We start from the raw sequence: 27,812 nt of genomic DNA on the forward strand, positions 1-27,812 counted from the left end.
ATTATTTCTCAGCCTGGTAGTAGCCACGTCACTGTGAGCAAACCCTTCCATTCTCTGAGGTCTCTCATCTGTAAAATGGGTAAACTCTTCTCCACTCTGCCCTCCGCAGGGTTGAGGTGTTACTGAAGGAAAGGGCTTTGTAAGTTAAAAGGCTTTTCATAATTGTAAGAAATACCGTCCAATTCTCATAACTTCTAAGTCTAGAAGCTGTGATCTAACATTAACAGTCATTAGTTGGGCGCCTGTGTTATTCTGATCCTCAGAATAGCGCTAGGATTGCGGGGCGGGGGGGGGTGGCTTGTCACCCTGGTTTATAGTGGGGACAGATCCCAAAAGGTGAAGTAATGTTCCTGAAGTTGCATAGTGAGTGGTGGAGCTGGCGTTCAGACTCGGCCTGTCCAAGCTGAAACTCCAAATTCTGACCCCTATGGACCATACCGCTTTCTCAGCACCGGCTTAGTTTTGCTCTTTCTCTATTTTACTCCTATTTTTTACTTAAAAAGGGGAAAAGAAGGATTTGAGGAAGTAATATTTATTTTACAACCTTCTTTACATAAAACAATGATAGAAATGTTGTAGAGGGGAGTGAAGAGGAAATAAAAATCACAGAATGCCACGTGGAAAAAATCGTATCTTAAAGAGCAAATAATTAAGTTACTTTGCAATTTAATATTTACACATAAATAAAAGCTATTTCTCTTAAACCGGTGATGGACAGTTGGGTATTGATTTTATTATTACTCTTTGAACTGAACATATATATTTTACACACTTATATTGTAGTTTATATTTCCTAATAAAAGTTTAAAAAAGAAAAATATGAAGGATTTTATCTTCAGTAAAAAATCAAATATACATACGAGTTTTGTTTCATGTAATTGAATTGGAACATCTTAGGCAATCGAAACATAATAAGCCACGGATTCAGTATTTTTTCTTTTAAGCAAATCTTTTTTTTCTTCTCTCTTCTTTTAAATGGCCCCAGTTGCTTTCTCATCTTGTACCTGGGTGCCTCCCTAAGAAGCAGCCTTGTCATTGGAGAGATGAACCACATTTCAAGAACAAAAGTCCCAAGTTTGAGCCCTAACCTTGCCATTGGCTAGCATGGGACTCTAAGCAAGTCACTTATCTCTCTGAGCTTCAGTTTCCTCATCTATAAAATGAGGTCAATAAAGTCTGCTCTATCTGTATCATGGGTTTTTGTGAAGATCAAAGTTAGACTAAAGCAGTAAACGAGTTTTGGAAATTGTTAATCACAGAGAAGAAGCATAGCAGTCTGTGGAATGAGTAAAGCCTGTGATGTTAGTCTCCCTGCTCTGCCAATCTCTTGCTGTGTGACCACATGCAAGTGACTTAACCTCTCTGAACCTCTCTGAGCCTCAGTGTCCTCATCTGAAAAATGCAGATCAAAATAGTGTCTACCTCATAAGGTGGTTTTGCACATTCAATGCAAAGTGAACCCTTCACACCAAGCCCTCCACACAATGCTTGCCCCACGGCAGGTGCTCGCTAGGCAATACCTTGAAGGAGTCAAAATATCTAAGTTCAAATCCCACTTTTCCCCTTGCTGGCCATGGGGGCCTTAGGCATGGCACTGTGCCTTTCTGAGCCTCGGTTTCTCCACGAGGAACAAAGACAATTATGCCTTCCCAACCTCCCTCACAAATTGTTGCAAGTCCCCAGTAAGGATCCGGCGATGGACGTGGGTGGTAAAAATGGAACTGCTGTGCATCTCTGAGTGATTAAAACTAAAATTCATCAGCAGGAAGGAGAGGCGATTGTCCCCAGGAGGTTCCAGAAGAGGTTTCAAACCTCAGAGCAAGCCTACGCACGCTGCCCAGCAGGCCTTGGTTGGAGTGGGGCCCCAAGAACTCGCCCAAATGCCAGACTTTCATTTTCCCTCCTTACCTCGGGAAATGTTTTGCGGCCACCCCACATCACGTTAATCTCACGGGTGTCTGTGTTGAGGCACTTTGTGTCCAAACAGCTTTTTGCCAGGGCTTGGGTGCAGCGGTGACCTGGCGCAGATCTGAAGTGGAGCCCAGTTCCCAACGCACACAGCCCGGTGCCTTTGTATATGTCCTGGCACTGGCCACAAACAGGGTTTTGTCAGAAGCTTCCTGAGAAAGTTGCATTCCATTCATCTTGGCTGAAAGGAAGCCTAGATGACAAATACCTCCCTCATTTAATTACAGAAACAGTCAGCAAACCCGTGGAAGAAGATTAAACCAAATGGAGAAAAGAGCAAGCCTCAATCATCTTCTCCCCCCTGGCATCTGGCCTGCACTTCTCACCTAGGATTTAGCAACTAGGGGCGCTCTTGGTTATACTTTCCACCTGAAAAATGGTTTATTTCTGCAGAAAAGTTAAACTCTGAGACCCCAAACCAGGTAAAGAAGGAATTGCATTTAGAGAAGAATTCATCAGTGGCTGAGAATTTAATAAAGATCCTGAAATTGGGAGGTGTATTCACATATTTCATCTAGACTTGAATCTGCAGAGAAGTGAAATACAATGTCAGATCAAATGAAACACACACCCCCACAAAACTAACAAACTCCTTAATCATTTTCCTCAGTTGCTGGGGAGAGAAGTATAGAGTTGTGTGGTTGCAAAGAACCTTTGAAATCTTTGCTTCAACCCATCGTTTTTAGAGATGAGAAAAACAGACACCCACATAGGGGAAATACTCTGCCTTGTTCTCAAAGCCATAGAGACAGGGGTAAGCCCGGTTTCCCAGCTCCCAGAAGTGCCATTGTAGTTGTCTTCACTTTCCTATTCTCTCTGCCTGTGGGCCCTTAATGTGAAGGAGACACACAGTTCAATAGGCAGACCCTAATCTTTCACAGAATATTCCATGGCAAGCCAGAGCTCAGAGAGAGACGCTGATGACTGTCTTCCCATCCCACTTTGCTGGTTAAGGGTGTGTCCCCCCAGAATCTCCCAGGACCAACCATGCCCACCATGGACACTGCTATGTTTGAGAGACTCTGGAAGCCTTGAAATAAGCTGTCTCTTCCCTGTGCTAGCAGGTCTCAGTAGAAAGACCAAGCCCTGGATCGTTGCCCCGTCTCACCTGGGACTGATGGGTCCGAGCTGGTTGAAGAAACAGAACTAAATATGAAGTCAAAAGACCAATTCCATATTTCCTGTACTGACCTTGCATGGCTTATGTCACCTTTCTGGGCCACGGTTTCTTTAGTTGTAAAATGGATAGTAAATCCTACTTCAAAGAACTAAGGGGACTCTAAGACTCACTGACAGCCTAGATGTTTGGAAGCTTCACGATTATAAAGTAGATGGGACAGTATTGAGAAAATCCTACCAAATTTTGCCTCTTGGCACTTGGAACCTTGCCTCATAAAATTACAACTGCCCTGAAAAATAATAGACATACTTTTCCCTCTCCCTTCCACAGTCTGTTAGGGCTTCTACCAATCAGAAAATTGGACAGCTATGCTTCTAGTCACAGTTGCTGTTCTTTGAGACAACCAAGATGCTTTTTTCTAAATTCAAACAGAGCTATAAATTCCTAGAAAAAGCTAGATAGGAGTGGAGAGGAGGGCACAAGAAACCTCTCAAGTAAAGCTTTATAGAAAAGAAAATCTATAGAAAAGAAAATCCCTGGCAGCAATGCATGACAGGAATTTAATGTATTGTGCTGATCCACAGTATCAGAAAATTAGCTGCTCATTAATACAGAACTGTGTAAGGTGGGAGCATACTAGACACCAAAATCTGTGCTTGAATATTTCTTCTCCAGTTTTCTGAGAAAAAAATACTCAATTATAATGTAAACAGACAGAAAACAGGGCCAAGGGCAATCCATATATTGTCTTTTGATAGGCCACCTCTGAAAATACCTGCCTTGCTTTTGAGGATGAGTACTCTGAAAACACCTAACATTCAGCCTTTGCAAAAGTACCACAAAAATAATAAAAGGTACACAATACCCGGAAGTAGAGGAAGAGTCCAGCTCTGAAGATGAGCTGTTCTAGGATAAAGAAAGAAACTTTAGAAAGACTTTTGGCATCCTCAATCATATGCAGAAAAGACATGGTCTCCATGAAACATGAGATAAGAGGATGGGACAAAAAGGGTTATGATCATAAAAATTACTGGGAAATGGAAGAAGTCAATAACAATAAAAGTATGTCAAGGACAGTAACACTAAGACTGAGACTGTTGAAAAGCAAATCAGCAAACCCACCGAACAAAGAACTTAAATGGCTAACGTGTCTGTACAGCTAGTCAACCACATCACAGTCAGAGGGCTGCAAAATCAATTAATAATGAAGTGCTACCTTATCCCTGAAAGTTGAACAAAAATGTAGAAAGTCAGATAATACCAAATATTGGTCAATATGTGAAGAAATGAGAACCCTGGTGCTCTGCCGCTATGACTGTGGATGATACGGCCATTTTACCAGAAATTAATGAAACTGAATATGCACATACCCTGTAATAGAAGAGATAGAATAAAATAAGATGGTCTTCCAGAATGCAGAGGACAAGCACCAAGAGATGAAATCATGGAAAAAATATGACAGATATGGATTTGGGAAATGAAAGACAACACATAGATAATCAGGTATTCCAGTGGAGAGGCAAGAATATATATGAATATTAATGTAATATACATATAATAAATGCCTAGTATTATATTTTATATATAAATGCACACGTATATATGTCTGTGTGTGTGTATATATATATATATATATATTTTTTTTTTTTTAGTTAAAAGACTTGAGGGTATAGATTGAAGGACTCCCTGTGTTCCAGATAAAATCAAAAGTGCCACACCCACATCTATTTAGGCAAATTTTTTGAATTCTAAGAATAAAGAAAAAAAATCCTTCAGGCATCCAGAGAAAATCAGATACCTACAAATGAACAAGAATCAAAATATCCCTGGATTTCTCCGCTGCATCACTTTGTAGTTTCAAAGGGAAAAAATGGTAGCCCAAGAATTTTATATCCAGATGAATTCTACCATGTGTCAAAGCAACAGAGGGTCATCCTAAGCAAATTTTCAACCCTTTACCCTTCTTCACAATATGAAAAGATGTTCTAGCAGGTTAAGACAAGAAGCAAGATTAACATATTCAGAATGGAGAAGTCTGAATACCAAAAGGAACAAAAGGAAACATTAAAAAAAAAAAAGAATAAGACTGCCAACAAGATGATGAAAGCAAGACCAAGTATTTATTGCAGCAATAAGCATATATTTTAAAATCCATTCATGTACTCATTTCAAGAAATATACTTAAAAACAATTGTAATGGAATACAAATAAAAGGAGAATCAGAGCTATGGCAGGCAAATGCAAGCAAAAAATAAAGGTTTCAATATTAATATCATATACACTACCAAACGTAAGGTAGATAGCTAGTGGGAAGCAGCCGCATAGCACAGGGAGATCAGCTCAGTGCTTTGTGACCGCCTGGAGGGGTGGGATAGGGAGGGTGGGAGGGAGACGCAAGAGGGAAGAGATATGGGAACATATGTATATGTATAACTGATTCACTTTGTTATAAAGCAGAAACTTACCATTGTAAAGCAATTATACTCCAATAATGATGTAAAAAATAAAAAATTTAAAAATTAAAAAAAAATATCAAGCGAGATGCTAATTCAGTATTAATATTGAGCAAGATATTATTTGAAACAAACAGCAATAAAATGACAAACAGGGTTATTTTACCTTGATAAATATTTTAATTCTCAGTTCATTCAATGATTATCTATTAAGTACCTGCTGTTTGCACTAGGGAAGTGTATACATTGCTGAAAAATAAAGATGTAATGAACACTTATCCTCAAAACAACATAAAATCAAGGCATATAAAGCAAAAAATTTGAATAACATGGAGAAATTTTCAGAGACAATAGAGAAAAACTTAACATACCTCTCAGTCTTTGATAGGTCAAGTAAGCAAAAATACAAAACGTGTTAATAATGTAATTGGCTAGCTGGATTATATCTTTTATACATCAGAAGTCTGATAAAGAATTTTATAGCTTACAACTAGAGACTGCATCTGTTTTTCTGGCCAACATGAGACTTTCACAAAAATTGATTGTATAATAGGCCACCAAAAAAAAACCTCAATAAATTCCAAAAACAGACACTGTACACACCAAATTCTCAAAACAATGCAATAAAACTAGAAATGATAACAAAATTATAAAATAAAAAGTACTCTCTGAAATAAATAATCCTTGGTTAGAGATTAACTTGAAGCCTCAATCACAGTCTGTTTAGAAATGAACTTGGTTGTGTGAAATAAGGCAGGAGAGCCCAGAAAGATTGGGTCTTCGAGTTAGGGTGCTAACAGGGCTGTTGTTGCAGATGCTGGGTGACTGTGCTGGGGGAGGAAGGCCTGGCAAGCTCATAGGATGCAGGGGACAGCCATCAGAGGGAGAGAGAGCACTGGTCCTTTAGGCCTGGATTCGAATTCCGCTTTTACCTCTTATTGACTTTGGTGGGTATCTCAATAGCTTTCCATTTCTGGGCCTTGGTCTGCATATTCAAAACTAGGGCTGTTGAGCTGTATCAGTGGTTCTCAACCTTCACTGGGCATTGTAATCACCTTGGGAAGTTTTTAAATTATACTGATGCCTGGGCTCTATGCCCAGAGATTCTGATTCACTTGGTTTGGAGTGGGACCAAGTTATCAATATTTTTAAAAATATCCCCATGTGATTCCAACATGTAGCCAGAGTAGAGAACTCCAGAGCTAGATGATTTCTCAGGTTTCTCCAGTTCTGAAGTTCAGCAGTGCTACCTGGCACCTGCAGTCTTTGCCCAGTGGAAGAAAGGTTTAGGAGGCTAAAGCTAGAGGAACAGTGATGCAAAGCAATCTAATCACAGTGTGCATTATCTCAAATGGTGCAGAAAATGTCAGTGCCAGTTAATATTTTGCACCCAACATGATTTAGACCCGGGGCATATATTGTACTCCAAGCCCATTGTAAACACAGTGGGCCATTTATTCACTGAACAGTAACCACTCTAATTACCTATAGGGCAAACATATGAGGTTGTTCAAGCAACAATTAATTGTGGACCTGGAACTAATGGGACAATAACAGCAAAGTATCAACCAGAGTGTGATTCAGAAATCACATCAGAAAACCATAATTTTCCAAATTGTATCAGATAAGCATTTTGGGGGATGCAATTGCACATATACCAATCCCAGGTCCTGAAATAGTTGCTGCCTGATTTTTCTAATAGCTCCTTCTTACACAGACCATAGGAAGCTGGAAGTGTTATTTTAATCTTGAGAGAAGAATAAGACGCTAGGTTTGAGCAGACTGTAGAAAGCTTCTATTTCTTACACTCGCTATGCGACCTAAGTATCACCTTCAGGCAGGGGTGCTGACCTTGTTTGGTTATAGGATTCTCTTTGTGAATCTGATGGAAGCCATGGATCCTCTTTTCAGAAAAATGTGTGTCTGTATGCACATACATGCCCACACAAGCTTTTCCATACAGTTTTTAAGGAGTTTTCAGACACTTTGCAGCCCCTCTGCATTCTTGCTAGGCCATAGCCTCCATTTGCACACCTCCAGACACAGGGATCTCGCTACTTCCAACAGCAGGCCTTCCCTTGCTGGACAGCTCTGGATTTGAGTGTCCTCAATATGTCCAGCTGGGATTTTCCTCTCTCATTGGTCCTTATTCTACCCAGAATGTTTTTTTAACAGTTGATCTATCCTTGACCTTTACCAGTCTTGGGATGATGTCCTGTCTCTGTGGGGATCTTAGAAATTGGTTCCTGTAGGTGCTCTCTAGCTCTAGGTGACAGCTGATGGGTTGTTGTGTGTTCAGCTCCAACAGACAGGACCTGCTGAGACTGCTGAGTGGATGCAGGAGATCCAGGGATCCTAGGTAGTGGCCATCTACCATCTGAGACAGATCAGGGAAAGGGACAAGATCTCCACTGCCCTGCTCTGCTAAAGTCTTGGGAGGAAAAGAAGTGCTTCCTCAGGTGACAGGAGGAGCAGTAAAGCAACTTCAGCTGGGGCCTGAGGGTGCCAGGATGTTACTTCCCTGGATGTTAAAGTTGGACTCTGAGCTGTATTGGATCTAGAGCTGCTGAGACAGCAAGGGTGGGGAAGGAAGGCCGGTGGCAGCAAAGAGGGATCTTGCTCAGCCCTGCCCTCTCTGGATCAGAGATTTAAATGAAACAAGAGAAGGAAGGAAATACTATTTTTTAAAAATAGTATTGGGACTTCCCTGGCGGTCCAGTGGTAAGGACTCCGAGCTTTCACTACTGAGGGTACGGGTTCAATCCCTGGTCAGGGAACTAAGATCACGCAAGCCGTGCAGTGCGGCCAAAAATAAAATAAAATAAAATTGTATTTATGTATTTTGAGCACAAAGTTTGGTGAATGAAGCATACTGAATAAGGTTAGATAAAGTAGCATTAACTAGTGATGTACAGACATAACCACAACAGTGGTCACAAAATTTTGGAGCTATCAGTACCCAACAACAAAAAAATTACTATACAAGAGTTTATTAAATACTTGCTAGACACATGAAAAACAAATCAATTTGTCAGGGATCACAGGCTCTTATAAAGCCTAACGGCCAACCAAGTTAGCCTGTTCTTGAACCTGTGCTGGAAGGCACTCATCACATGCGGGTACTGGGTCTCCTCCGTCCTCTCACACCAGGCGACAAACCCGTGAGGACAGACAGGGGAGGATGATAGACAGACTAGAAGGAACCATGGAGGAATTCTTTTATAATCTCAGAGTGGGAAAGGCCTTTCTAAATATGGCATAAAACCCAAAGACAGAAAGAAAAAGAATTAATAAATTCAGCCACATTAAAAAAAAATACTTCTATATGGCAAAAGACACCATGAGAAACAGCAAAAGAAAAAGTACAAACTGGGGGAGCATTAGCAACTTATATCACGAAGGGTTAATCTCCCTACTATAAAAGATCACTAATCAATAAGTGATTGCTACTAATCAATAAGAAAAAGACCGAGAGTACAATTGGAGAACAAGCAAAGGATGTGAACACTTTCCAGAAAGAAACTGCAAATTGCTCTTAAACATAAGAGAGATACTCAACCTCACTCATAATAAGGTAAATGCAAATCGAACTACAAGAAGATACCATTCTTCTACCATCACACTGCAAAGATCAAAAAATTTGATAACCGCCTTCTGTGGATGAGGCTGAGGGAAAGAGAAAGCAGAGATCAGAGGAAATGTTATAGAAGAGGTGACATTTAAGCTGTTCCCTGTAGGACAGATAATTGAAATCCAATTTAGCAACTCACTGGCACTTAAAAAAGAAGGACTAATAAAGGGAAAGATGGATAGATTTGACTACTGAGTGTAAATTAAAATATACACACACAAAATGTAAAAGCAAACAAACTGGGATATTTGCAGCAACTGTAATAGCCTGAGTTTGAATGCTGTACATATAATAGTCTTCATTAAATTCAATAAGAAAAGCATTAGAATACCACTCAAAAAATAAACAAGAGACATAAAAAAGCAATTTCTAAAATAGGACATACAGCTAGTTATCGGCCACATGGAAAAATGTTCATCCTTATGTATAACCAATGAATTCATTATGATTCTAGTTTTTCAGTGATAAATCATTAATAAATTAGATAGAAAGATGTTTTATTTCCGTCCGTTGATAAGAGTGTGGTGAGATTGGCCCTCTAATTATAACTATCTAGTGGGTGTGTAAATTGATGCAATCCTTTTTGGAAATAAATATCAAGTCTTTAAAAGCTCACATCCTTTATCTGGGAAATTTCACATCCTAGACTCTATCCTACAGAAATAGCCTGAAATATAGGGGAAAAGTGCCAAGCACAAAGACGCTTGCAGAATAATATGACAATAATGACAAATTAGAAACAGTCTAAATGCCCCCAAATTAAACATGATTCAGTAAATTATGCTATGTTCATATGCTAGAATATTATGCTGCTATTAAAAAGTTTACATGTTAAAATGTTTACAAGAAGTTTTAACAGGACGGTTAAATGCTTGTAGGATAATGTTAAGTGAGGGAATAAACAGTTCAAATGTGTATGTAGAATGACCTCAAGAATCTTTTTTTTAAAACATTGCCGTGCATGGAAAAAGGATCAGAAGGAGCTAGACTACAACATTAATGATGGTTCTTTCTCCTTATTTTGCATTTTTAAAAACCTTCCCTTCAATGATAACTTGTTACTTTTGCACTAAGAAGGTTTAAAAATATTTTGCCCGTGTGTTTGTACCTTGAGTGAGAACTAAAGACCTCTGTTCCCTTAGGAAAGATCCTGGGCCCACAGCTCTGAGGTCCCCCCAGTAAAAGTGCTGTCTCTTTTGTGTTTTCAGCTCTCTTTTGCTGCCACCACGCCTGTTCTAGCAGATAAGAAAAAATACCCCTACTTCTTTCGGACAGTCCCATCAGATAACGCAGTGAATCCAGCCATCCTGAAGTTGCTGAAGCACTACCAGTGGAAGCGAGTGGGCACACTGACCCAGGACGTGCAGCGCTTCTCCGAGGTACGCTCTGCCGAGAGGCACGATCTCACCTACCTCTGGGCAAGGGGCAAGACGGCTCAATCAGGGATGGGCTCTGACACAGGGCCTTTAAGCTGTTGAGGAATTCGATTGTGCGCGGGACAGGTGAAGGCCTCCAACCTGCACAGCTCAGGAGTGGAACCTTCTTTTCCGTTGTGCCTTTCGGCTAAGTCGCGTGGTCTGTTCCCTCACTGCCCCTGTAGTGTGTTGTCCTTGCTGCTGACCTATAGCGGCCATCTAAAATCACGAGGTGCCGCCAAGAGCCTTTCTCCTGTGAGGAGGGTTTGGGGAGGAGCTGGCTTGGAATGAAGTTTCCAAAGTCACTGTGGATTGGGTGGTTTTTCTGGTTTTGTTTTGTTTGTTTTAATGACTTACACGTATACATCAATACTTGGTGTTCTGGGGTTTATTGTTGCAACAATAACAGCAACAAAAAAGCCAAATTATATATAGTAAAAAAAGAAAAGGGCTGCTTTACCCAATCCCTCTAAATCCACTTTGTCTTCCAAGTGAAGTCCTGCTTTCCATGTAGTGTTCATCTGCCCAGACCTTTTTCAATATATTTAAACCCAAATGTCCTCATACTAGATAGTTTGCATTTTTCACTTTACAACAGATCTTAGAGATCTTGATTGACTTCGTTCTTATTAATGGGCCACGGTGTTGTGTCCCATGGATAGATGGTAATTTATTGAATGTTTACAGCTTTTTGATATCACAGCCAACACCTTCCCACCTAGGTGTGCATCTTTATAATAGATTTCTAGAAGTGGAATTATTGGGTCCTTTAAACTGTTGAGACATACTGACCTCCAGAAAGGCTGTTCCAATTTCTAGTCCCTCCAACGACATTTGAAAATTCCCGTTTCCACATATCTTTACTATTAGCAAATCTTTAAGAAGTTTTCTCCACTCACCTGAGTGCAGAATGGTTTCTTGTTTTTCTTCCTAGTCTCTTTATAGTTCCTACTTTCCTGTCTTCTCCTATGTGTGCTCTTGATACATGGAGCCTCCCAACAAGGTAAGACATTCCAGGTGTGCTTAGCAGTCCAAGAGAAAAAACACAACTGTGAGCCGATTTGGGGGGAAATGTATGAGGCGGGTGTCCAGGCAGACCTCAGTGAGAGGAGTCAGGGAGGACACGCCCCTTCTGCCAGTTTGGGGCGGGGGATGGGCGAGGAGAGCAGAGCAGGGCAGGGAATCACAGACCTGGTTTCCACTCCAGCTCTGCACTTACCTTTCTGAAGCTCTGCCCCGTTTCTCCTTTGGGAAGGAGAGGCCACTCCGTGCTTTGGCTGTGCTACCTTGGAGAAGTCACCTTACTTCTCTGAGCTGTGGTTTCCTCCCCTATAAGATGGGGACAATAACCCTTCCCATGCCTATTCCTGCAGAGTTGTTGCCAAAATCAGATGAGTCATGAATTTTAAAGAGCTTTGTAAACTATAAAGTTTATGCACAGAGAGGGATGTTTTCAGAGGCGCTTGAAAAGCAGACGTGTTTGGCCCCACCATCTGCGGTCATCCAGACAAGGCCAGCTTTTCCCTGACAAGATGGTCCTGATCTTCCCACCTCTGTTTCCCAGTCCCTAGGGAGAGGCACAAGGGGAACTTCACCTCCATTGGGAGTGACTCACTGCCAAACACTGGAGAGGCTTTTGCTGGAAGCCTGCCCTTTATACAGCAGCCACAAATGTTCTGAAATGAGTGTGAAACAGTTCAACGGGGAGGGTGGGGAGGGCCAGTCCTGTGGTCCCATTAACATGAGACTCTGCTGAGATTTGGAGGGACCTGCTTTTTTGCCAGGGGAGTCTTTGTCTGACAGAGTCTGAGGGGCCCTTAGAGACAGCTCCCCCAACCTCCTCATTGTATAGAAGGGGAAACTGAGGCCCAGAGAGGAGAAGCAACAAAGTTCAGGGTTTCAAAGCACCTCCGAAGCCATGAAAGATTGTTGGCAGAGAAGTTAGGACTGAATCCTGGAGTCTGGATGCCTGGTCCAGACCTCCCATTGCTCCTTCTTTCCATCTATAACTTCCTGCAGTCACATGGGAACTACCTGTGTGTAGCCTTGGAGGTTTGAAAAACCCCAAATCTTTGGTGTAAAGAGGATAAATGATCAGCCCCAATTTGGTTGAGTGCTTTATAGATTTCCAAACACTCTCACAGCTGGTTGCCCTGTAGGGAGGGGTTATGGTTCCCATTTTACAGATGAGGAAACTGAGGTCATGGAGGGTGGGTTCCTTCTTGCCCCAGGACACTTGCTGGTAAAGAGCCCAGCCCAGGCTGGAAGCCTGACAGACTATTGGTCAGTGTTTTCTCCATTACTCTGTCCTCACTGGGGTCAGGTGTTGGCAGTTTGGTACCACATCTCTTTCCCTGCACAGCTATGTTAGAGCCCTCAGCTGGGTTTCAGGGCATCTCAGCGGGAATCCTCTTTTCTAAGGACAGGATGTTGCTTGGTGGTATTGCTGGCAAGAACCCCTCTCAATTTAAATCTCTCAGCCCAGCTGACTCCTCTCTGTGCCCAAGGGCTTTGGCATCCCTCTTCTGATGTCTGGGCTGTATCGCTGGAGTTCAGGCCCTGGAAACTCGCCAGGGGCTAACAGCTTTTAGTGAGTGCAAAGGAAACTGGATTCCTTTTATGAAACTGGTCGATCAGCAGCATCAAGCACTTCTGTTCTGGACTGGTGCACTGGAAGGAATGTCAAATGAAAGCAATCCTGAAGTTGGAGGGGACGGGGGGGAGTGAGAGGCCAGGGTGCTGTGGCATCCACATGGGCAGTGCAGGCACAGGATGGAGGCAAGGATGAGGTGGCTATGAAGGCAGTGAGTAGGGGTGCCTGGCAGGACCAGCATAGACAGCAAGACGGCTGTTTGAGCCTCTTCTCCCAGCTCCAGGTTCTGTGCTCTACTAAGCCCTAAGCCATCTTCACTGAGTTATTCTTTGCGTTCCTGATTCCATGATGCAACTAACCAGCTAAGTACTGTTGGACACATCACTCAGTCTCTCTAGGCCTAAGTTTCCCCTTCTGTAAGATAAGGGAGTTGGGTCAGTTGACCTCTAAGATCTCTCCTAGCTCAAGGAATCTGTGGTGAGGGTTTAGGGAGATCTGGTCATTGACCCCGATCCTGCCACTCCCAGAGGTGTGACCATGAGAATTACTGAGCTTTGTACCTCAGTTTCTTCCTCTTAAAAATGGGGATAATAATGGTTAACTCTAAGGGTGGTTGTGAGGATTACATATGTTCAGAAAGTTAAAGTGGTAAGAGGAGTGCCTGGCTCATAATAAGCACCATGCAAGGGGTGGCTGTTGTTTTTATTGTCATCTAGAGTCTGGTTCCTTACCCCATGGCTGGCTGCCATTCAGGAGCCCGGCTGTGTGGCGGGGTGTGGTGCCTGCCACGAGCACGGCTCCCCTTTCCTCCCCTCCTTCCAAGCCAGCTCAGAGACTCCCTGCCCAGTCACTGGTCCTCAGTGACCTCTGAGGACACTTCTGGGGCTGACCCTTCCACACCAGACTCTCCCTCAAGAGTTGGGACCCGCCGAAGCCTTTGATCTATACAAGACCAAAAGGGCACCATCTGCAGAGTTTCCTCTTCAAAGCGCCTGCCCCTTCGGCCCTCCGCAGCTCTTTGAAGCCTTCTCTGCTTGCCAGGTTGCCATCTGCCCCACCAAAGGGGTTTCTGGTCACCTCCTCTCACGTTGCCACTTACACAGCTTGGGGGACATGCCCAAAGATGAGGGCAGGGGACCCTGTGCTTGCTTCTAATCAAGGAGTCAAACTTAGTAGAATCGTCAGCCCTTCCCTGCTGCCCTGAGCAGGAATGAGCTCCTTGGGGTGGCCGCAGAGACCCTTCGCATCCCCTGAGGCCTCCTTCTCTGTCTCATCTCAGGCACTTCCCCCTTTGGTCCAGCCTCTTCTCCGTGCTGGCTCCTCTCTGTGAGGCGTCCTCCCCCACACCTGGTTCTGCATTCCTCCCCAGGCTGGGACAGGTGTGCCGCCTCTGTGCTTCTCTCCCCTCGGGCTTCACTCTGTGCCAGCTCCTTGCACAGGGCAGAGAAATACCCCATCTGCTTCCTCATCGGTCACCTGCTGCCACTGGACTGGAAGGCCCCAGTGGACAAGAGCCTTTCTGTCCCCTCACCCTGCATGCAGCCTGGCGTGTCTGCGTTCACTAAGGATTTCAGTAAATCAATCTCTATCCATTAGGCCAGATTCTTAGGGGTGAATACAGTGATTTCCTTTCTGTGGCCCATAGTCTGACTGCAGCTAGGATGGTAAGATGGGGGTGAGAGGGGTGCAGAGAAGTCTCAGTCCCTGTCATGAGCCGCTGGGGCCATGGGGAAGAAGGGAGGCACTGGCAAAGTTGGGAAGTCACATTCCCACAGAACTCAGCTCAGTTCATTCTGTCATCTATTAACTGAGTCTTGTTTTGGATGTGACATTGTTTGTTGTTGGAGGATTCTTCTAGAGATCTCAGTGGAAAGTTCTGGGCTGGCCACTGGAACCAGCAGTGACCTGAGTCCTGCCATGTGGTTCTTCTGGGTGGCGGCAGTGTTGGGCATTGGGAATGAGCACACTGTAGTTTGTGTCTGAGTTATGTTTTTTGCTCTCTGTGATGTTCATTCTGAGTTGTCATCACTTCAGAATCCTCTCTTACCAGGATCGGGTAATCCCATCCTCTAAAGCAGTTCTTGCAGTCTGGTCCTGGACCAGCAGCAATATCAACACCTGGGAACTTGTCCACAGCAAATTTGAGGGCTCCACTCCAGGCCCCCTGAATCAGACCCTCTTGGGTTTGAGAATCCCTGTATTGGAGGAATGGGAAGCCTTCAACTGAGGCCACTGTGCTCCTAGGCCCACTTTGTCAGAGAAAAGGGCCAGGCACACTGAGCCACCTCTGACCTCTGTCCTTGGCTTTCCTCTAGGCTGCAGGATCACCTGGGCCACCCACATACCTTCAGATCTTCTATCATTAGGAAGCAGGAGGGGACTCCTGACAGATCAGATTCTAATCCTGATGGTCCTAGTGCCCCACCCTGTGTCCCAGCTTCTATTTGAAAAACTTGCTGATGCTTTTAGGTGATTGGCTGTCGGCCCCCAAGTGAGAAACGTCCTCTCCATCTTAATGCTTTTACCTCCTGCTCTGTGAGAGACGTGTGGGCCAGCCAGCAGGGACTGCTCCATATTCATCTTGCCCTCTCCCAGGTAGCTATTTGTGCAGCCTTTTTGGCGCTGAGGGGAGGGCTCCATTATTTCCCAGGGTGGTATGCATATGTGATATGATTTTTGTACAGTTTTAATAGTTGTGTATTTATGTTATTATATACCAGGGGGGAAAAATTACTAGCCCATCAAAACTGAACTTCATTGATGTTCTTGTTTAGAATGAAGTCTTTATTTAAAAAATGAGTCTGTTTAGAGGAAAATACTAAGCTAGCAAACACATAGGTGGTGCGTGTACACAGTGAAATTGCCTCTAAGAGGGTACAGGAGGGACTGAAGTGTGAGGACCACTGAGATGGATGAAGCCATTTGGCTGCCTGTTCATTTAACAGATGGGACTGGATGAGGGGTAGGGGGTAGTACTGGCAATAGACTTTTCCTTGAAGCCCTGGTCCAGTGCAGATAGTCAATGGGAAAAACTCCAGGTCAAGGTCAAGAATTGGCCCTGCAGACCTTCAGGCTTCTGAGGCCGAGATTCCACGGGACAGACTCTGAGGTTCAAGCAACACTTGTTCCTTCATGCGCATGCCCCAGGTGGAAGTGCAGGCAACTAGCAGGTGCTCTGCCCACCCATCCCTGCAGAGTGGGAAGACCCCACCTTGGTGAGGAGCACCTTCCGTCAGGGCCTGCGGTTTCCAGTCCTTCTGCCATCCTGGTGGCAGCGTGTATACATTTGCGGGCACATCCAGGGTTTCTTGTCCAGGGGTGGCTGCAGTGGCTGAGCTTTCTGAGGAAAAGGCAAGCTAAATGCCTTGGTCTGGCTCAGAGCTCTGCCTTTGGAGAGATGGCCCACTACACTCCACCCTCCACTCTAGAACAGGGAGGAGATGGCAGACGCATCCTCTGTAACACTCCACAGCAGGTCTTCAGAGCCAAGCACCCACCCACCTCACACACCCCAACTCTTAAAAGAAAGGTGCTGCCCTCAACCCTGCTCAGAGAGGATGGGATGCTTGGCTGGGATCTATGGTGCTAGCCCCAGGGCTCATGCAGGGCCTGGGTGAGTGCCACACTCACTGCTCACCAGGGCTGTGACATCAGATATATCTCCACCCAGGCTGCGTGGACCCCAGAACACAGGGGTGAGTGAGGGCCTAGAAGGAGATCCTGGAGGCCTCTGGGGGGGGTCCTGGCCATCCACCTCAAAGCTCTCACCAGGGACACTTCCTGGGGCCTCCTGCACAGTCCCTGGGCCAGGTTCCCAGAGCACGAGGTGATCCCCATGAAGCAGCTGTTGCACCAGGACCGCTGGGTAGGAAAATGTAATTATGACATCATCTACTGCCATTTATGGGGCACCTGCCGTGTGCAGGCGATGACATTCAGTCGCCCAGCATGGTCCGTCTCCATTTGGAAGAACAGACTCACTCAGGAAGGATTAAGTCACTTTGCCAAGGCTTCACCAAGCGGTGGCAGGTAAAGGTGTGAACCCAGGTTTGTACCTCCCCTTGTGGAGAGAAGGAGGCCGTGGGCCTGGGCCAGTATCCCCCATCCATCCTGCCCAACACTCACCACAGGAGCAAGGAGGTAGGTATCTGGTCCAAGCAACCCATGTCTCAAGCAGAGCTCCTCACAGTCCCCCGGAGGTTTCGCTGTGGGATTCTGCATTTAAGTCTTATGATCTTCCCAGATCCCAAGTCTCAGAGCCCAGCACTGTCCCTCCACACCTGCTCCTACCAAGGTGTCCCAGGGGACTTTGTTTCAGCCTTGGCTGAGCTTGGCTAACAAGGCGGTGCATCTTGTCATGTGTGGGTCCCCAGAGCTATTCTGGTAATTCTGGCTGCGGTTTCTCCCCAAGGCCCATCTGCCAGACTTGGGTAATGCCAGGGCTATGTGAGCAAAGGAGTAGAGTTGGAAGGTATGTGGAACCTTCAGGAAATTATAAGTAGTTAGGGCTGGACAGTTCGGTGTGTAGGGCGAGAAGGGGAGAATGGGTTGGGGGAAGGAATGGTGAAGGCCCCACATGCCTCCATGTTTGGACTTCATCTGTCAGCAGTAGGAAATAGGGAGCCACAGAGGGTTTCAAATTGGCGGTGAGAGATGGTAGCAATCTTGAAGGCTGATTGGGACGAGCAGACTAGAGTCTGGGAAACCAGCCAGAGGTTACTGCAGGAATTCAAAACAAAAATAATAAGGTTGTAGTTCATTTCTTACATAAAAAGTTTAAGTTCTCTTTGTTATTATTTTTTGCTTCTTTGTTTTAAAATACTCATTATTGTTTTCTAACCATAATATTGATATATACTCCATGCAGAAAACTTGGAAAACACAGAAGAACAAAAAGGAAAATTAAAAATTGGCCATGACTACCAAGTGAAAGGTCAACCTTAACATCTATAGGCATATGTCTTTACAGTTTTTTCAATACATATGAGTGAACTTGCATAAATGAATACATGCTCTTACTATAGAAACGGCGTCTTTAATTTAGCAACCCAATGGGAATGTTTTCGCCGGCCAGCAGATATTCTCCACCACCGTGACTCATAATGGCCTCTCGACTGTGGGCCTGGTGACCCCATGAATTGTTCCTGCCTTGGCCACAGCCTGATGTGTTTGGGGCTGCTTTTCTCCAGTCTTCTTTATCCCTGTGATCTGTTCCCTTCCTTTCTATCTTCCAGTATAGTTCTGCAGGTAGTCTGTCCATTGATGGTCTTCTTAATCATTTTCCAGAGATTTCCAGAGATTTTTTTTTTGTTTTTAATCTTTGACATTTTGAGGGATCTGAGATGGTACAGGAGGTATTCTCTGTTGCTGTTTTTTTCCAATAGCTGTTGAAAACGAAATATGGAGATAGTTGCAAATTTTTCCTGATTACAAACAACAATGCAGTAAGTCCATACTTGTATTGTTGTGTGAACATCTCTGATTATATTTCGAGGATAAATTCCTAGAAATAATGTGTGCACATTTTGGAACCTTTTGTACATGTTGCCAAAATGTCCTCCAGAAAGATCATACCAATTTAGAGTTTCTTAGCAGTATATGTGAGTACTCATTGCCAGCACTGTGTATTATTCTTTTTTGATCCTTGGCAATTGCTATTTTAATTTGCATTTCTTTGATTACTACTAAAATTGAATTTCTTTTTTACCAGGAATCGTTCTCATTTCTGTTTCTCCTTTCATAAATTGGCTGTTCATGTTATTGGCACATGTTCCTGGTGGAGTTTTTCTTAGTGATTTATAAGAGCTCTTTATAAAGTAAGGATATCCGCTCTTTGTCACAGTTATTGCAAGTATCTCCCCATGTTTCATGTGACATTCAATTTTGTTTTTTATGTTATTTGATAATATTGAAAAATTTAATATCTAATGTAGTCAAGTATAAAAAGACCATTTTTTTTTCACTTTTAAGTTTAGCTTGGCATTTTCTTCCCATCCCAAGAATTTCTGTAAATTCACCTACATTTTCTTCTAGTACTTTTATTACTTCATTTTTTAATTTAACCAGAATTTCAGCATGTGGCCTGAGATATCATACCTTTTTTTCTTCTGTCCTCATAATCATTCAGTAATTCTTCTGGCATTTGATGAATGCATCTTTTCCTGACCCATTTAAAATGCCTATGCTAAATTTTATCTTTAGAAAATAACATACTGCTTTTTTAAATATACACTTTCCAGTTCTGTGTAATAGAAATATAATATAAGCCACAAATGTGATTTTAAATTTTCTAGTAGCCACATTTTAAAAAGAAAAAAGAGATAGGGAAAATTAATTTTAATAATACATTTTATTTAATGCAATATACCCAAAACATTATCATTTCAACATCATTTCAAATGCAGAGGAACCACATGTGGCTAATGGCTGTTATATTAGACTGTTTCTGCGTTTTAAAAGTTTTATTCCATTGATCTAACTATCTATTCTGAAATTGGCATCCCAATGTTTTTTTTTGTTTTTTTTTTTTTTTTTGCGGTACACGGGCCTCTCACTGTTGTGGCCTCTCCCGCTGCGGAGCACAGGCTCCGGACGCGCAGGCTCAGCGGCCACGGCTCACAGGCCCAGCCGCTCCGCAGCATGTGGGATCCTCCCGGACCGGGGCACGAACCCGTGTCCCCTGCATCAGCAGGAGGACTCTCAACCACTGCGCCACCAGGGAAGCCCCCCCAATGTTTTGAATATTCCTTCTTTCTAATATAATTTTATGTGCAGTCCTGCCTTCTTTTTTCACAATTGTCTCTATGTTCACCCATTAATTTTTGTAAGGTTCCAAAAATGCCACTGGTGTTTTTATTTGAATTTCAGTAACTCCAGAATTAATTTAGGGGACATTTGACATCTTTATAATACTGACTCTATCCATTCATGAACAAACATCTCTCCATTCAAAATATCTTCGGTCCTTAGTAAAATTTTGTCATTTTCTTCATGTCGATCCTTTCCATTTTATGTTAGGTTTATTTTCAAGTATTCTACATTTATTATTACTTTTGGGAATGGCATCTAATTTCCTTGACATTTTTAAAGTGGTTATTGCTAGAATATAGGAAAGCTATTGATCAGTGTATTCACATTTTTTGACTGGCCATGTTGAATTTTTATTACTTCTGGTAGTTTTTCCTCTCTTAATTCCCTCGAGTTTTCTAGATAGACAACAATACCATCTGGAGCAAGAACAAATTTGCTTTCTGTTTTCCACAGTTACACCATCTTTATCTTCATAATTTTTCATTGAGGAGGTACTGCAGAGTGGTTAGAACAGAAAAACTTCCTGGATTCCAGTTCTAACTCAGCTACTTACCAGCTAGGCAACCTTGGGTAAATCATTTAATTTTTCCATATCCCTGATAATGGGAACGTACTCATATTACCTCAGATGTTGTGAATATTAAAATAAATTAATAGGGCTTCCCTGGTGGCGCAGTGGTTGAGAGTCCACCTGCCGATGCCGGGGACACGGGTTCGTGCCCCGGTCTGGGGAGATCCCACATGCCGTGGAGCGGCTGGGCCCGTGAGCTATGGCTGCTGAACCTGCGCATCCGGAGTCTGTGCTTTGCAACGGGAGAGGCCACAACAGTGAGAGGCCCGCGTACCACAAAAAAAATAAATAAATTAATTAATTAATACATATAAAGCACTTAGGTCTTAGAACAATGCCCAAAATAGCACCCGATATATTAGCTATTATTACTGTTATTATTATTGCCTCATTTACTAAAAATCCTAGTTTTATATATATACATGTATATATTATTTATTTATTTATTTTTGGCTGCATTGGGTCTTTGTTGCTGTGCGCGGGCTTTCTCTAGTTGCGGCGAGCAGGGGCTTCTCTTCATTGTGGTGCGCAGGCTGTGCACAGGCTTCTCGTCGCAGTGGCTTCTCTTGTTGTGGAGCACGGGCTCTAGGCGCGCAGGTTTCACTAGTTGTGTGGAGGCTCAGTAGTTTCGGCTCGCAGGCTCTAGAGCACAGGCTCCGTAGTTGTGGTGCATGGGCTTAGTTGCTCCGCGGCACGTGGGATCTTCCCAGACCAGGGCTCGAACCCTTCTCCCCTGCATCGGCAGGCAGATTCTTAACCACTGTGCCACCAGGGAAGTCCCATAGAGTTATATTTTAAAATAGTGATAATAGTGAATATTCTTGTCGTGTTCTTGCTTTAATGAGAATGCTGTTTGTAAGGTATGATGTCTGTTAGAAGAACAGATATTCCTCATCATGTTAAGGGACGTTCTATTTTTATTTATTAGGTGTTTGAACCAGATATGCATGATGAAAAATCAGATGTCTTTTTAGAATCTATATCAAAAGTTACGTGGTTTTTTCTTTGCTCTATTAGTGTGACAGTTTCCTCGTGTTCATTCTATAATGCATCATTCATTTAACACCTCTTCATTTAGTACCTAGCACACGTCGGACACTGTTTTAGGCCCTGTGAACACTTCGGTGAATGAAACAAAGTCCCTGCACTCAAAGAGCTTGCATTCTAGAGGGGGACACACATGATAAAAAAAAAAAACAACAATTAAGCAAATAAATGTATAATATATCAGATAATGGTAAGTGCTAGGGAGAAAAGTGAAGTGTAGGGTAAGGGGAGTAGGATATGCCATGGGGGGTGGGGTGAGGTCAAGGACAGCTTCAAAGATAAGGTGATATTTGAGTATATGCTTGCAGGCAGTGAGGGGCAAGTCATAGGATATCTGGTTGAACAGGGTTCCAGACAAAGAGAACAGCATGTGCAGAGGTCCTGATATGGGAGTGAGTCTGGTGGTGCTGGAACCACATCAGGGAGGCTATTACGGCTGGAACAGAATGGGTGAGGGGGAAGTGGAGCAGTTTTTTGTGGGGTTTGGGGGGATTTCTGGCCCTTACAAGACATTAGTGAGGACTTTGGCTTATACTTTGAGTCAGTTGAGAAGCTACTGGAGAGTATTTTGGGTTTTGTTTTTATTGAGAAGCCATTCACATAACATAAAATCAACCATTTTATCCATTTTATATTTTACAAGTAAATAGTTTGGTATGTACACAATGATGTGCAACCATAACTACTATCTAATTCCAGGACATTTTTGTCACTCCAAAAAAGAAATCTTATTTCCATTAGCAGTCACTCATTTCCCCTTCCCTCCAGCCCCTGACAACCACAGATCTACTTTCTATATCTACGGGTTTGCCTATGATAGACTTTTTATATAAATGGCACCATAGGGATGGGAGGTAGGGGAAATGGGTGAAAGTGGTCAAAAGGTATAAACTTCCAGTTATAAAATAAATGGTTCCGGGGATGTAATATACAGCATGGTGGCTGTAGTTAACAATACTGTTTTGTATATTTGAAAGTTACTAAGGAGAGTAGATCTTAAAAGTTCTCATCACAAGAAAAAAAATTAACTGTGTGACATGAGGGATATTAACTAAACTTACTGTGGTAATCATCTTGCAATATATACATATATCAAATTATTATATTGTATACCTTAAATTTATACCATGTGATATGTCAATTATATCTCAAAACTAGGAAAAAAAAAACTAGGAAAAAAAGGACCATAAAATATGTGGTATTTGTGTCTGGCATATTTGTGTATCTTCTTTGGAGAAATGCCTATTCAAATCCTTTGTCCAGTTTTTAATTGGGTTATTTGTCTTTTAGCTATTCAGTGTTGAGTTCTTTGTATATTCTGGATACTAGACCTTTATCAGATATATGGTTTGCAAATATTTTCTCCCATTCTGTAGGTTGTCTTTGTACTTTCTTAATGGTGTCTTTGCACAAAAGCCTTTAATTTGGTGAAGTCCATTTTATCGGTTTGGTTTTTTTGGTTGTTGTTGTTGTTTGTGCTTTTGGTGTTGTATTTAAGAAACCATTGTCTAATCCAAGGTCGTGAAGACTTAAACCTGTGTTTCCTCAAAAGAGCTTTATAGTTTAAGCTCTTACATTTAGGTCTTTTTGCATTTTCAGTTGATTTTTGTATACGGTGTGAGGTAAGTGTCTTTTGTATGAAAAGCTATCCAGTTGTCCTAGCACAGTTTGTTGAAGAGACTGTTATTTCTGCATTAAATTGTCTTGGCATCCTTGTTGAAAATCAATTGGCCATAGTGGTATGGATTTATTTCTGGACTATTTGAGAGCTTTTTTAAAAGAAGGGTATGATCTGACTTACATTTTAAAAGGATCACCCTAGCTGCTGAGTGGAAGGTGGTAACTTGGACTAGATAATGAAAACCAGCTGGATTCTGGATATTTTTTTACAGTAGAGCTGACAAAGTAGATTTCTTGATGGAATGTATGTGCAATGTGAAAAAGAATAGAGAATGGACTTGAGGATATGGGGAGGGGGAAGGGTAAGCTGTGACAAAGCGAGAGAGAGGCATGGACATATATACACTACCAAACGTAAGGTAGCTAGCCAGTGGGAAGCAGCCGCATAGCACAGGGAGATCTCGGTGCTTTGTGACCGCCTGGAGGGGTGGGATAGGGAGGATGGGAGGGAGGGAGACACAAGAGGGAAAAGATATGGGAACATATGTATATGTATAACTGATTCACTTTGTTATAAAGCAGAAACTAACACACCATTGTAAAGCAATTATACTCCAATAAAGATGTAAAAAAAATATATATATATATCCAAAAAAAAAAAGAATGAGTCATCAAGGATGGGGCCAAAGTTTTTGATCTGAGCAACTGGAAGGAATAAGTTACTACTTATTAACTTGAGGAAGGATGCAAAGGAGCAACTTTTAGAGAAGGAAATCAACAGTTTAGATATGCTTATTGGATATCCAGATGGAGAGGTTGACTAGGCAGTTGGATAAATGGATCTGGAATTCACATTTACATTAAACCATATGAGCATTCCTAAAATAGACCTTTCTTTGTTATGCTGCATTATTCTTTAATCAGTTTAATTATCTAGTTTTTTTTCTATAAACACATGTGCTAATAGTTATATTTTACTTTGATTAAACTAGTCAGGTTTAGTTGTCAGAGTTATTCTAGTTTTACAACATGAATCAGAAAGCTGTATGTCTTTTTAGGTGCTCTGGAACAGTTTATAGAATATACAGATTAGCTGCTCTTTGAATATCAAACAATGAGTCTATGAAACCATCCAGGATTTTGCGTCCCCCATCCCACCCTTGATACAAGTTATCTTTTTGGCTTCTTCCATGCTTCTTGATCACTTTAGATTTATATTTATTATGTGGATTTTAGAACTTACGTTTTCCAGAGAATAGTAAACTTGCTTAAGATTTGCAAATTTATTAGTATATATTTCAATACAATTAAAAAAATTTTTTTGTCTTTTGTTATATGCTCTCTCATTACAGATGTTTCCCCACTTTTTTCCTTGATTAAGCCAGCTAGTTTGCTTCTTTACTGATGCAACTGGTATCAACATCTTAAATTCAGTATGCAAAAAATGGTCATATTTGTTATTTTTTCAAATTAAATTAAACCTGGATCAAGCACTCCACCTGCCAGATTTACTGGGCTCAGGATCTCTCTCTCGAAGCGTCAGCCTCTTCCAAAATAGCCAACAACCTCTCACCCAGCTGGGGGAGCCTGCATTCTGAAGCCTCTTAGGGATGCTGTTGACACTGGTTGGACTGGTTACCTCCACTGATCGAGGTCCTGAGACACACTTCCAGGCGTCCTCAAGCTCCTCACTAAGTTCCTTTTGGAGCCACTCCCAGGATGCAGGAACATTTTGTCAGAAGTGATTTGGTCATTTTCCTCCCATGAATCCAGAACCTCTGTTGGCTTTTTCTTCTCTGATATCCATACCCCCCAAGAATCAGAGAGGGTTTCTTTTAGAAACCTACCCCTAAATGGTCCTATTCCATTTTGCTGCTCATACACTTTAAAGCAGACACCTTTGTTGCTTCTGGGGGTCCACTTGCTTCCCCTTTAAAGATTATCCCCCTCCCAGAGATAAACAAGTTTTCCAGACATTTCCTTTACTGAAGAACATATAGCAAAAACACAAGTTAAATTTTCTGTGAAACATCCCATTATCTTTTTTTTTAAGCCGAAGAACCAGCACTTGGCTTTTTATTGGCTTTGCTTCTATTTGCCTACTTTCTAATTTATTTTTTTCTGCTTTTATCTTTATTAATACCATCCTTCTTCATTTATGTTTGTTTTGCCATTCTTTTTCTAACTACTTGATTTGCATATATATTTTTTACTCTTTTTTTAGTTGCTATCAAATGTATTTAAGCCAATAAATTTGCCTTTGATTACAGCTTTAGCCAAATCCTATACTTTCAGCTAAATAATATAGCATCCTCATTATAATAAGACTATTCTATAATTGCATTTTCAGTTTAAAATGTTAGGCATCTACTTCTCTAAGTACCAATATAAAATTGCAATATCTATTGTTAGCTACAGAAATTAGCACGTTTATTTACTGGCCATCCCTCACTGCCTCTAATTTTGAATTGTTATAATTTGAGTTTTTATTTGACTTTATTCTTTTTTTATTGAAGTATAGTTGAGTTACAGTGTTGTGATAGTTTCTGGTGTACAGCAAAATGATTCGGTTATATATATACATATTTTCTTTTTCATATTTTTTCCATTATGGTTTATTACAGGATATTAATATAGTTCCCTGTACTATACAATAGGACCTTGTTGTTTATCCATTCTATATGTAGTAGTTTGCATCTGCTGTTCCCAAACTCCCAATCCAACCCTCCCCCACCCCCTCCCCCTTAGCAGCTATAAGTCTGTTCTCTATCTTGACCTTGTTCTTTACATTGTGGATATTCTTTTTCAATTCTTATTTGAAACACTGATTTTATTTTAAAACGATATTATAATAACTATGACTTTTAAGATTCAGATCCATATTTATATGGCTTCAATTTCTATTGACATATCTTTCATGAGTTGTGTCTTTTGATTTATCTCTCTGTGGCATGCATACATCTTTCGGTAATATTTTTCAGCAAGGGTATATGGTTTTTCTATCTACCATGCTGTTACATAGACTGCAGTCTCTCTCTGTTGCTTCTCCTATGAAGTATAAATTTCTATGATCATAATATTCTTCCTCAAACCTCTTTAGACATTACATCAATGTTGTAATGAAGTCTGATACAATCTGATTTGATCTCTTTGTAGATGTCTTTTTTTTTTCCTCTGCTGGATACTTGTGGATTTCTTTCTTAATCTTTGGAATTAAAAAAGAAAATATGACTCATGTCAGATGTTTGTCTATTTTGTTTAAAATATGATTACTGTTTTTTATTTGAAGAATCAGTGTTTAGATTACAGAATTTTTCTTGTAATATATCTTTAATTATATTAGACTCTTTTGTTCTGGTATTTTTTTTAGAAGTATCAGTAATTTATGAGTGTGTCTCTGTCGTTTATTCTCCATGTTATTATTCTCTCTCTGGTCATTTTTATCTTAATCCTTGTTCTGTATGTTCTGAGAAAACATCTCACCATTGTATTCCACAACATCCATTGGTTTTCTACAATTAAATTCTGTCCTTTACTGCTTCTAATGCCTCTCAAAATTCTCATAATATTATTCATTTCCTGTCACTATCATCTTAGCTCTACCAGCTTTCTTTTAGTTTCAATCTCTTCTATTGCATATTCCATTCCTTACATCTTAGAGGCCAGGTTTTCTTTACCTTTCTTGAAGTACAAAACAGACAATACATTTTACTTCTGGTTCTTACAGTGAATCTTTTTAGAGGTGAGGTTCTTCCTCTGTGTGCGTTCCTTGTTTGTCTCCTTTATGTTTCAGAAGATTTTCTTAGGTTACACGTGCATTATAGGTCTTCCCTGACCTGGTATTCACTTACTTCTCCTGGGGCCCCCTCATTGCTTTTTCTGGATGGTATGAGATTTTTCACCTCGGATATTAATCTGGAAGACTGGGTGATGAAAGTTCACATTACCAGCCAGGGACAAGCAGCCTGAGGGGTTGGGAGTCATTTTGTGCCGTGGGCATTTCTTCTCTACTTTGTGCACAGCTGTTCCCGATATGTCCTATCGCTCCTGGTCTCTTTCTTGTTCTCCTGCCCTCTGTGTCTGGGAGCCATCCAGGCCTATCATGGGAGAACCAGGCTTGGGTAAGCGTTGTTTGTCCTTGGATCTAATGGCCCAGCCGCTCCTGAAGGCTCTTGGGCTGCACCGTGAGAGGTAGGCTCCCCATGGTGGGCTCTGTACTGGTCCTGTGGCTCCAGCACTCATTCACTCGCCAGCAAAGGCTGTGAGGTGGGTCCTGTGTGCACGTCCGCCCTCCTTGCAGCACCATGCTGCTTTCCCAGGAAGGAGAGCTGTGAGTCAGCCTTCAATCTGGTCCCACTGGCACTGTACCCAGCAGAAATTCCTCAAAGTTGGTGGCATATTGATGGCACTCTTTCCTATTTTCCAATGCTGAAGCAGATCTCCCCTATTTTTATACTCCCTTGGTCCTTTCTGTCACTTTCAGAAGGAGGTAGCTTAGGTGGGAGTTGGACATCTGTGCTCAGCTTTACCATCTTTCCCAAAAGTTTCATAGTTAACACTGTTACCCATACTTTATACTTTGGA

The 27,812-nt window shown here is 41.9% G+C and overlaps 1 protein-coding gene across 1 annotated transcript in view; it reads left to right on the forward strand.

The window, feature by feature from the left end:
* The window catches only part of GABBR2 (gamma-aminobutyric acid type B receptor subunit 2), a gene marked incomplete at both ends in the record, with an annotated part of 366,596 nt that overhangs the window by 133,551 nt on the left and 205,233 nt on the right, over positions 1-27,812 (forward strand). Inside the window, one exon of the mRNA XM_082842255.1 lies at positions 10,381-10,551. Within this exon, the coding sequence (XP_082698381.1) occupies positions 10,381-10,551 (171 nt within the window). The remainder of the gene's footprint in view (positions 1-10,380; positions 10,552-27,812) is intronic.

Source organism: Leucopleurus acutus (assembly GCF_964270905.1).
Source record: "Leucopleurus acutus genome assembly, chromosome: 7".
Classification (NCBI taxonomy): Eukaryota; Metazoa; Chordata; class Mammalia; order Artiodactyla; family Delphinidae; genus Leucopleurus; species Leucopleurus acutus.